Consider the following 10,695-nt stretch of genomic DNA (forward strand, 5'->3'; position numbering starts at 1 on the left):
TTCTCTCAAACATTTAATTCACAACTCGATCATTTGGGGGGAAAAAAAAAGAGTGAATTATCATCCAAATTTGCTCTTAGCAAAGGGAATTTAACATTTGTTGCTTTCATGATCCTATAGAATTTTTTTTTATTTTTCTTTTACCCCTTTCCACACTCCCAGCTCAGGGAGGGGATTGTGATGTCAAACATCTTAACCACAGGGGGAAACCTGGACCTTGCAGAAATAAATGGACAAATTCCTTCTCCTTGGAGTCCTCACTATCCAGAAAAATTCCCCCTGAATCTGGTACTCGGTGAGTTGACAGAGGAGCTTCCCTAAATCCCCAAAAACTGGGGCTGGGGGAGAGCCAAAACACCCAAGCAGCATCCCAGGCTTTGAGGGAAGGGTTTGATTATTTCCTGAGATTTCACTGTCCCCTTGGTTTGATTTCCTGGGATTTCAGTGTTTTCCTTACTCCTTGCAGGGGATTTTGCCAATCCCAAAGTTTGAGGGAAGGGTTTGATTATTTCCTGGGATTTCAGTGATCCCTTGGTTTGATTTCCTGGGATTTCAGTGTTTTCTTTTCTCCTTGCACGGATTTTGCCAATCCCAAAGTTTGAGGGAAGGATTTGATTGTTTCCTTGGGATTTTTGTGTCCCCTTGGTTTGATTTCCTGGGATTTCAAGTGGCCCCTTGCTCCTTGCACAGGATTTTTTGCCAATCCCAGGGTTTGACTATTTTCTGGGATTTCAGTCACCCCATGCTCCCTGTAAAGGACTTTATTATTCCCAGAGTTTGAGGGAAAGGTTTGATTTCCTGGAATTTCAATGTCCCCTTGGTTTTATTTCCTGGGATTTCAGTGGTTTTCTTGCTCCTTGCAGGGAACTTTGCCAATCCCAAAGTTTGAGGAGAGGGTTTCATTTTTTCCTGGGATTTCAGTGATTTTTTCCCTCTTTGCAGGGGACTTTAACAATCCCAGGATGGGAGGGAAGGGTTTGATTTCCCGGGAGCTCAGGGTTTTTCTTGCTCCTTGCAGGTGACTTTTCCAATCCCCCCTCGTGTCCCCTGCAGGTTCTCATTGGCCACAGCAGCAGCTGGGACAAAATAAAACTGATTCTCTCCCCAAAAAACAAAAGATTTCCTTTTTGCAGGTGCCATGGAGGGGGAGTTCTCCTGGGAGCAGGAGCGTTTATAAGGTAGGAGGGAGCTGTAAAATTTAAGATAATTGGATTTGTCTCCAGAAAAATTCCTGTCTATAATCAATGTATGACTGCACGAGCATTAGGGTTTTTCTTTCCTTACACATCTAAGAACTAGAAATAATTCAATAAAATAAAAGGCACTCTTTATGTTTATTTATATATATTAAAATAGAAATACAATATATTTATATAATGTATTTATAAATAAATATAAAAATATTTATGTATAAAAAGAAATAAATTTATTTTAAACATATCTAAAAGCAGTGGGTTGAGGTTAAATTCCTGTTGTGAACTGGAATATCTGGAATTTTGGGGAGCACAAAAGAACCCCAAGTGTGTTACTGCCATCTTCTTATGGGAAATATGGTAATAATTAGTAGATATTTAGATCCAATTAAATGTTGATTAATTTTATGAATTACATGGCACTGCAGCAAAAGTTTAATTCTTCCTGTTTTGTGTCCAGTGTGAATTATAATTTTACTGGGAGGATTCCAATGAATGATTTTCTATTTGATGATGGTGAATTAATGTAAGGAAAACGCCCCAAATTTCAGTTTTATTTAAGTGCATTTAATTATATTTATGTGAATATATATAATACATATATTTATATAATCACAGACTGGTTTGGGTCAGAAGAAACCTTAAAGATCATCTTGTTCCAGCCCCCTGGCATGTAAAAAAAAAAATCCTAAACGAACTATTTAAGAATAATTAATGTAGGAAGAGTCTTGTCCATTAAAATGAAAATCTGTTTAGTGATTCTTTTCTCTGACGATTTAATTCTTCCAGGCTGATGAGGTATAATTTGGTGATTAATTATGTTTTTCCAGTGTTTGACAGCAATCTATCAATGTGGATTGGAGAACTGGAGAGTGGCTTTGGGGCTTGTGATGTGTGACAGGAAAACTTGGGAATGGTTTGGATTTGAGAACTGATTTAGAACTTCCCCAGAAAATGATGAAATCCCTAAAATCTCTGGGAGTTTTTTAGTGTGGCAATTATGGCTTTATTCACTTATCTTCAGTGTCTTACAGGACACCCCTGTGTAAGGATATTGCTCAGGAGGAGAATTTGGGTTTTTTTCTCTCTTCCCAGGCAGCAGATTCTCCTTTTCCTCATTTTCTCCCTCCCTTTTCTTCTTTTTCTCCTTTTTCTCCTCTTTCTTTTTATTTCCTTTTTTCCCCCCTCCCTTTTCTCCTTTTTCCCCCTCATTTTTCTCCTCTTTCTTTGTGGCTGCAGCTGCAGGGTCTGGCTGCTCTGTGGTGCTGAGCATCTCCCTCCACAACAATTCCTGGGAAAACTCTTCATGGTAAGGCAGGGAAAGAAAAAAAATCCCATCCTTGGACAAAAACCCGGGCATGGAATCCCAATCTAATTAAACACTTATGGAGAGGGGATAATTCATCCTTGTGGATTGAGTGGTCCCAATGGGCAGCAATGATCACAGGGAGGTTTTATGGGAGAAAATAATTTTTTCATTCAATGATTTCGTTTTCTTTGAAAGTGGTGAGGGAAAAAATAAATAATCTAAATGTAAACCGGAATTGTTAAAGATGGAAAGGTTCTAATCCAGCCCCCAAATGGCTGCTTTGGGATTGGATCTCCTTTGCCCTCTGGATGAGAGGCATAGGAGGGTCTCTCCTGGAGGTTTTCCCATGCTGTGGAATGCTCCTGAGGAAGGTTGGGTTTCAGCTTCAGCAAGAAAGGGACTCTGTTCCTTTTTGCATTTACAGGTGGGGACCCTGCTTTAAAAAAGGAACAAAGGTGCTTTTTGTGAGGAGTCACCTGAGAGGCATCACCTGGCCTATAGCAAAAATCAGGGCCTTTTTTTTTTTTTTTTTTTTTTTGTCCTTTCTTCCTGGGCCAGCTGAATCAACACTTGAAAAATAAAAAGAGCAGATGCGATAGTTTATACTAAAAAAAAAAAAAATTCCACAAAATCAGGCAGAAATAAAGGGGGGAAAAAATAAAGATAAAAATTTTGGTGTATTTGATGCTTTGATTCCAAAGTGCCAGAGTTTGGAAAACCTGACGTTTCATTTTGTTCCCATTTATTCTTGTAGAGAAAAGCTTTTCACTGTGTGTAGTTGCAGCAAAGGAATTATTGACCACAAACAAAGGAGAAGTTTTTAGCAAGCAGAGAGAGGTCTCAAGAAAGACAAAAATTCCTTAGGCAAACAAAACCCATGTTTTTACCGAGTCAAAAAGAGATCTAAGAATTTTCCACTGCCAGAAAACTGAAAAACAACTTTAAGCTTAAGCTGTAACATAACACAGTAATGACAGTAGTTGTGACAGGCCAAAAGTAGCAGTAAAGGTGTTGTGTATGATGGTGTTTGGGTTTTATGTATTAAATGCTCAGCAAAGAAAACTACATAATGCATTTTAACCAGAACTAAGGTGGACTTCAGGCATGCCCAAGGCGTGCCTGGCTTTTGCTGTTTCTCTGGTTTAATCAGTGGTTTGAGAGAGGTGTTGTTCCTCTTCACCAACTGATGCTGTTTCACACCACAATGACACAGACTCTGATTTCAGAAGGCTGAAAATGACTCCTTGATTTTTGGGATGTGTCTCCCTTTTATAACATTTCACACAGGTCAATCTGATTGGTGACACAAAGACAAACCTCTTCACTCTCATTGGTCAGAGCAGAGGGACATCAAGAAGTCCCTCCTAGGGAAATGAATGAATAACAAAGTCACAGCTACAAAAACATTTCTCCTGTTTCCAGAAAATTCCCTGGGTTAGGAATTTCAGAAAACCAAAACACCTCAGACACGGAACCAAGGGCTACAACCAATCACCTTAAGTCTGTATCAGAACACCTTATCAAAAGTAGCAAGAATTAGAAAATAAAGCCTTTTTTTCTATGCTCTTTGCCTCCTGAAATACTTGGAGTCTTTTTTTTTTGTGTCCTACAGCGACAGCTGGCAGCTTTAGGCCTGACCCTGTCACCCAGGGCCCAGAAATTCTGTGACATCTTCGATACAATAAAGAGCATTTTGAAGCTGTTGTCCACATCTCTCACTCAGAAGATTCTCCTTCAGATTGTTATAAATGCATGTTATATAGTTGGCTTTTGGCAAATATTAACATGACTACTGTGCATATAATCGTACGGTATTATGTTTTATTGATAGAATTTAGAAAGGTGATGAATGTGTATTTTTTGATTGTACCAAAGAGTTAACGGTAAAAAATTGGGTTTTTTTAAGCCAGAAGGTACGGGGGCTGGGGAGGGTCATCACCTTGTAACCCTGCATGGAAGACTGCAAACTTTCTGTTTTTTTATCCAAATGAAATAAGCAAAAAAACCTCAAGAGAAGGATTTATACCCATGTTACCAGACAGAGTGGAGCCACCCACGAATAAATCTGCCAGAGAAGATGATGGGGAATACTTGAAACAGATACAAACTCAAAGGAATGTTTATTAAAATCTATTAAATATGCAACACAGGGGGTTCCTTAAAGATAGAAGTCTGAAAGGGTGGGTGTGCTTCTTTTCTGAGAAAAATTTGCTTTTCTGTCTCTTAATTGTCTATTTTTAATTCTGATCAAACGCATAAATTTCTCAGAGAGAGCGATCTCGGGCTTGGTTCTCTTTGCTCACCCCAGATTCAGATGGTGGTTCCAGAGAGTCTTTGGCCTCTGGAGGCCTGAGCCAGACACGAGAATGAAACAAAGTCTTCAAGGTCTTGTTTTTTCTCGGTTTCTCTCGTTGTTTATGAACTCTTCTCTCACAGAGTTCTCTGTGCCCGGCCGAGGTGTTCTCTGCTGGGACACAGGACGGCTCCCCCTCGATGGGAGCTCCCTGTCCTCTTGTCCAGAGAATTCCCTGTGTCTTATGGACAGTGATGTGCCAACACCTGTCACCTGCACTGACAGGGTCACCTCTGCTCTGCCCCAGCCCCTGAAACTGCTTTGTGCCACGTCACAGCAGGAGATGGAGGCCAGGGGAGAAGGACAACCCAGGGCACTGCCCTAAACCCTGCATTTGTCCCTCTGTACCTATATTCTAAAACCCAAAACTACACAATTTTCCACCCTGTGACACACTACACCACTGTCTGTCACACCTTTGGGGTTTGTAATTCTTCTCTCAGTGCTGGAAGCTTTTTCCATGGGCTGAAGTCAAAGATTTGTTGTGTCCTCCAGGGCTCTGTGCCAGGGTCTACAACCCCCTGGACAGACCCCAGAGCCCCTGGACAGACCCCAGACCCCCCTATACAGATCTCAAACCCCCCTTCCTCGGGTCCCAGTCCTCTCTGCCGAGGTCTGTGATGTTCCAGGGCGTCCAGAGGAATGCCCTGGACTCCAACAAACAGAACTGGTTTTTCACAAGATGTTGTCCCACGTCTCTCGTTTCCCCACAGCTGCTGCCATGTGGATCTCCCCGGGGCCCATCCTGCTGCTCCTGGTGCTCGTGGCTGTCCCCGCACACGCGGCGCTGAAGGTGACCCCAGCCGTGCTCCTCACCAAACCCAAACCCTCCCAACCGGCGCCTTCTCCCCCGTCTATCCCGGGGAAAATCCCATTCCCAGCTGCTCCGGGCAGAGCCGAGTTCCCCACGCTCTTCCCCCCGGAGAATTCCACGCTGGATTCCGCCGAGTTCTTCTTCAACTGCTGCGACTGCTGCGCGCCCGCGGCGGGGCCACGGGGCTGGCCGGGCCCCCAGGGAGCCCCAGGTGTGTGAGCTCCTCTCTGCCGGGCTGGAAACACCAAATCCAGCGGATTTTCCTTTGGGAAAACATAGGGGAGGATTTGTGCAGCTCGTGGGGGGCGGATCTCAGTGATCTGCAGATCTTCGGATTCCTGGAGCAGCAGGCGGGGAATGGCTGGAGCTGGGCTTGGGGAGGTTGGGGTTGGGTGTTGGGGTTCTGGGGAAAGGGTTGGAGGTTGGGGTTGTAGGGAAAGATTTGGGTTTTGGGGTTTTGGGGAAAGGGTCAGGTGTTGGGATTTTGGGGAAAGATTTGGGTGTTGGGGTTTTAGGGGAAGATTTGAGTGTTGGGGTTTTAGGGGAAGATTTTGGGTTTTATTGAAAGGGTTGTGTTTTGGGGTTTTAGGGAAGGGTTGGGTGTTGGGGTTTTAAGGAAAGATTTGGGTGTTGGGGTTTTAGAGAAAGGGTTGGGTGTTGGGGTTTTAAGGAAAGATTTGGGTGTTGGGGTTTTAGGGAAGGAGTTGGGTGTTGGGGTTGTAGGGAAAGATTTGGGTGTTGGGGTTGTAGGGAAAGTTTTGGGTGCTGAGGTTTTAAGAAAAGGGTTGGTTGTTGGGGTTGGGGTTTAGGGAATGAGTTGAGTGTTGGGGTTTTAGGGAAAGGGCTGAGTGTTGGGGTTTAGGAAAGGAGTTGGGTGTTGGGGTATTAGGGAAAGGTTTTTCTCCCTCCAGAGAGTGCTGGGCACTTCCCAAGCTCCTCAGGGGATGGGAACAGCCCCTGGGAGCTCCAGGAATGTTTGGACACCGCTCCCAGGGATGTTAAGGGTGGGATTGTTGAGGTGTCTGTGCAGGGACAGGAGTTGGTTGGTGATCCTGTGGGTCCCCCTCCAGCTCAGGAGATTCTGTGATTCTGTAATTCTCTGAAATGTGGGATGTGATTCTGATCCATGGAAATCCAGAGCAGAAAAGGGTGTGTCAGCCACATCCTGGAAGTTACAAACCACTGGTGTGAGTGGGAATTCCTTGGGACCACACTGGTGTGGGATTATCCCAAATCCCTGCTGGCAGGAGGCCACACTCCTCAATTCTCTGTCCCTGTCCTGATGCCCTTGGACTCACAGCTTTAATTCCACATTCACTTCAACCGTGTCTTTATGACCCCCAAAACTACCTCCAAGCAGTTTTACATCTTTGCTGAAGGTTTATTTTCTATTTTTTTTTCCCATTGCAAAAGAGGAAATTAAAAAAAAACCTAAATAATTTGGGTTCAATTTTCAAAATAAATAAACGGAACACAAGAAGCAGCTCTCTATAAAGGACCTAAATAATTAATAAAATACACTTTGTGTCTTCTTTTTACTGCTAAGACTCCACAGAGCACCTAATTCTGCTCCTGCTCTAATGAATAGTGCATTAGTCTGCAAAAGTTCCCTTTAATAGCACTAATATTGGGGATAGGAATAATTCATCTGGGGAAAGGTGGGAAAATCATGAAATAATTCTCCTTTAATCCAAGGCACTCCAGGGATTTTCACCTCCCGTGGCATGGGAATGGTTGGCTCATGGGAATTGTGGTGCTACTAAAGGGGGTTTGATCTGTCATCTCTTGATGGAAAAGTCCTTGTGGTGATTGAAGGTGCCACAATCTGCTCCCAGACGAGCACTGGGAATCTCTGGATTCCCAAGGGGATGGAAAAGGGGAAGGATTTCAATCCCTGTTTTCCACAGCGTGGAGCTCTCGGCCAGGTTCCCCTTTCATATTTGCAGAATTTATTCTCTTTAAGGAAAGGGAAAGCTGAGGCAGCTCCTTGGATGTGCTCAGATATTAAAGACAGATTAATTTCTGATGTTTTATGGACCTCTGAGCTCCTGTGGCTCTGAGGCAGCTCAAAGCTGGTTTTAAAAAGTCTTTAACTAGGGCCCAGAGTGAAGTGCAAAGCTGTGAGATTTGATGATGTCAAATAAAACAAGCAGCTCTTCCCAAGGTGATGGGATCACCTCATACACACTCCTCAACGCCACACTGCTCAGGCCTTGATGAAAATGCGATTTAAAAGTTAAACCTTGGAGTTACTGAGATAATTTTGTTGCTTTTACAGGTCCCAAGGGGGAGAAGGGTGATGCTGGGCTGCCAGGGCTGCCGGGAGCTGCTGGCCCTCAAGGTCCAAAAGGCTCTAAAGGAGATAGAGGTAAACCAGACTAATGGAAAATGCTCTTGTCCCCATAAAATGCCACAAAATTATTGAAAAAAGCCATATTTTTCAAAGCAAAAGAAGGCTGCTGCTGCTAGGGATTGAGCCCTGGAGAGGTTTAGCTGGCATCAGTGCAGGGACAGGCACTCAGATGGTGACAGTGTTTGTTCAGGTGGAATAGGAGCAGCTGCTCATAAAAATCTCACTTCAAAATTTTTGTTCTGGGTTCAGTTTGCTTTGCCTTAAGGCCAGAAGTAGGGAAAAGCCAGCACGGAGGTTGTGTGCAGGTGTAAAATCTGCATTTCAATTTCAGAATCTCAGGCAAAAGAACTTCAGTTAAGATACTGAGCAATCATTATCCTGAAAGTATTCCTGGAAGGAAACCCTGCCCTTTGTTGCCTCTGGAGAATCACCCGAGGTCCCAGCAGCAGAGTGTGCTGCTGTTCAGTCTCTGCAGCCCCTTAGGCAGTGATTTACTCCTGGATAAAAGAGTTTTGGCCACCCTGGAACAAGGAATGCAGAGCTGTCACCTTCTCCATCTTCCATGAAACGGCAGCAGCTGCCTCGCAGAGGGGCAGGAATCTGGGAGTGAGGTGGTTCTGGGGGCAGGAATCTGGGATTGAGGTGGTTCTGGGGGCAGGAATCTGGGAGTGAGGTGGTTCTGGGTGCAGGAATCTGAGAGTGAGGTGGTTCTGGGGGCAGGAATCTGGGAGTGAGGTGGTTCTGGGGGCAGGAATCTGGGATTGAGGTGGTTCTGGGAGCAGGAATCTGGGAGTGAGGTGGTTCTGGGTGCAGGAATCTGGGATTGAGGTGGTTCTGGGGGCAGGAATCTGAGATTGAGGTGGTTCTGGGGGCAGGAATCTGGGAGTGAGGTGGTTCTGGGAGCAGGAATCTGGGAGTGAGGTGGTTCTGGGTGCAGGAATCTGGGATTGAGGTGGTTCTGGGGGCAGGAATCTGGGATTGAGGTGGTTCTGGGGGCAGGAATCTGGGAGTGAGGTGGTTCTGGGTGCAGGAATCTGAGAGTGAGGTGGTTCTGGGGGCAAGAATCTGGGATTGAGGTGGTGCTCAGGGCTGTAGGATCCAGCTGAGGTTCCGGAAGGTGTTTCCTAAAGTCCCCCATTGCTCACATCTGTTTCACTAAGGAAGGGAGGGACACAGGCACAGGCCCCAGCGGGGTGTGAGGTTTGCTGTGCTGCACACACCAGCACCAGCTGATGAATTCATTCCTGTGGAATGTCCTAGGAGCAAAAGGGGAGCAAGGGGAGCGAGGAGCCAGTGGGAGCCCCGGTTATCCCGGGAAACCTGGGCTGCAAGGTAGGTCTGGAAAATCCAGGATTGTTCTGACCTTTCCCTCTACCCTTTGGATGGTCCTTCCATTTCCAGAGCAATCCAATTTTGCTGGTTTTAATCTTCTTTTTTTCCCCCAGGTGAAGCTGGAGCCAAAGGCAATAAGGGCAGCTACGGCTTCCCTGGGCTGAAGGGACAGAAGGGGGCTAAAGGGGACACCTGTGACAACGGCACCAAAGGAGACAAAGGGGACAGGGGGGACCCCGGAGAGCCGGGAGCGGGCGGGGAACAGGGGGACAAGGGAGAAAAGGGGGACACGGGGGAGAAGGGCTACTGTGGGGAGCCGGGGGGCAGAGGGGCCAAGGGGGACAGAGGGGAAGGGGGCACCAAGGGGGAGAAGGGCAGCAAAGGGGACACGGGTGCTGATGGCAGCCGAGGGGCGGCCGGCAAACAGGGAGAGAAGGGCGAGCAGGGCCACAAAGGTGACAAAGGAGACCTGGGCCCTGCTGGTCCGGACGGGCCCAAGGGTGACCCTGGCACCAAGGGCGGCCGCGGCGCCCCGGGCAGGAAAGGTTCCCGCGGGGCCAAAGGAGCTCCTGGCGCCATCCCCAAACCCCCACGCTCGGCCTTCAGCGCGGGGCTCTCCAGGCCTTTCCCTCCTCCCAACGTGCCCATCAGGTTTGACCGCGTGTGGTACAACGAGCGCCGTGACTACGACCCCACCACGGGCAAGTTCAACTGCAGCGTGCCCGGCGCCTACGTCTTCTCCTACCACGTCACCGTGCGCGGCCGCCCCGCGCGCCTCAGCCTCGTGGCCAGCAGCAGGAGGGTGGCCAAGGCCAGGGACACCCTCTACGGCCAGGACATCGACCAGGCCTCCTTCCTGACCATCCTCAAGCTCAGGGTGGGCGACCAAGTGTGGCTGGAGGTGGGCAAGGACTGGAACGGGCTCTACGCCGGCGCCGAGGACGATAGCGTCTTCACGGGGTTCCTGCTCTACCCGGATGGTTTTGAGGTCCTTCTGTGAGTTTGTGGTGGGAAGGTGGCCCTGGGGAACGTCTTTTTCCTCTGGGTGTGATGGAGAAAAGGGTAACACCTCCGTTTAGTTGTTGTTTCCGTGATGTTTTAACAAAAATGTTTATGGTTGCAAAGCGTGGGCGAGTTTGAGGAAGTCGCGCATCCTTCGTCTGCTGTCCAACGTGAGCAGCTTGGGGTGGGCATTTCCCAGCACAGTTTATAATTAGGATATTGAAATCGTGGGATGAAACTCCTTCCCAGCTCTTGGAATCCTTGCATGGTCCAAACTCCCTCTAGGAATCAGCTCTGATCACCGCTGATCTTGATAAAAATGCCAGTGTTTGATTTATA

At 46.8% G+C, this 10,695-nt stretch overlaps 1 protein-coding gene across 1 annotated transcript; it reads left to right on the forward strand.

The window, feature by feature from the left end:
• The first annotated feature begins 1,133 nt into the window (after window positions 1-1,133).
• Window positions 1,134-10,354, forward strand: OTOL1 (otolin 1). Its single transcript, XM_066326431.1, has 5 exons — window positions 1,134-1,178; window positions 5,569-5,880; window positions 7,948-8,037; window positions 9,283-9,354; window positions 9,468-10,354. The coding sequence occupies exons 2-5, from the start codon at window positions 5,577-5,579 to the stop codon at window positions 10,352-10,354; spliced, it is 1,353 nt and encodes a 450-aa protein (XP_066182528.1). The 5' UTR covers window positions 1,134-1,178; window positions 5,569-5,576.
• The last annotated feature ends 341 nt before the right edge of the window (window positions 10,355-10,695 follow it).

This window comes from Sylvia atricapilla, chromosome 10 (assembly GCF_009819655.1).
Source record: "Sylvia atricapilla isolate bSylAtr1 chromosome 10, bSylAtr1.pri, whole genome shotgun sequence".
Taxonomy (NCBI): Eukaryota; Metazoa; Chordata; class Aves; order Passeriformes; family Sylviidae; genus Sylvia; species Sylvia atricapilla.

What these genes read in the sequence shown, in the direction of transcription:
- OTOL1 (XM_066326431.1), top strand. Translation starts at nt 5,577, where the DNA reads ATGTGGATCTCCCCGGGGCCCATCCTGCTGCTCCTGGTGCTCGTGGCT. An exon ending in AGGCTCTAAAGGAGATAGAG is followed by an intron (nt 8,038 to 9,282) that starts GTAAACCAGACT and finishes GGAATGTCCTAG; the next exon opens with GAGCAAAAGGGGAGCAAGGG. An exon ending in CGGGAAACCTGGGCTGCAAG is followed by an intron (nt 9,355 to 9,467) that starts GTAGGTCTGGAA and finishes TTTTTCCCCCAG; the next exon opens with GTGAAGCTGGAGCCAAAGGC.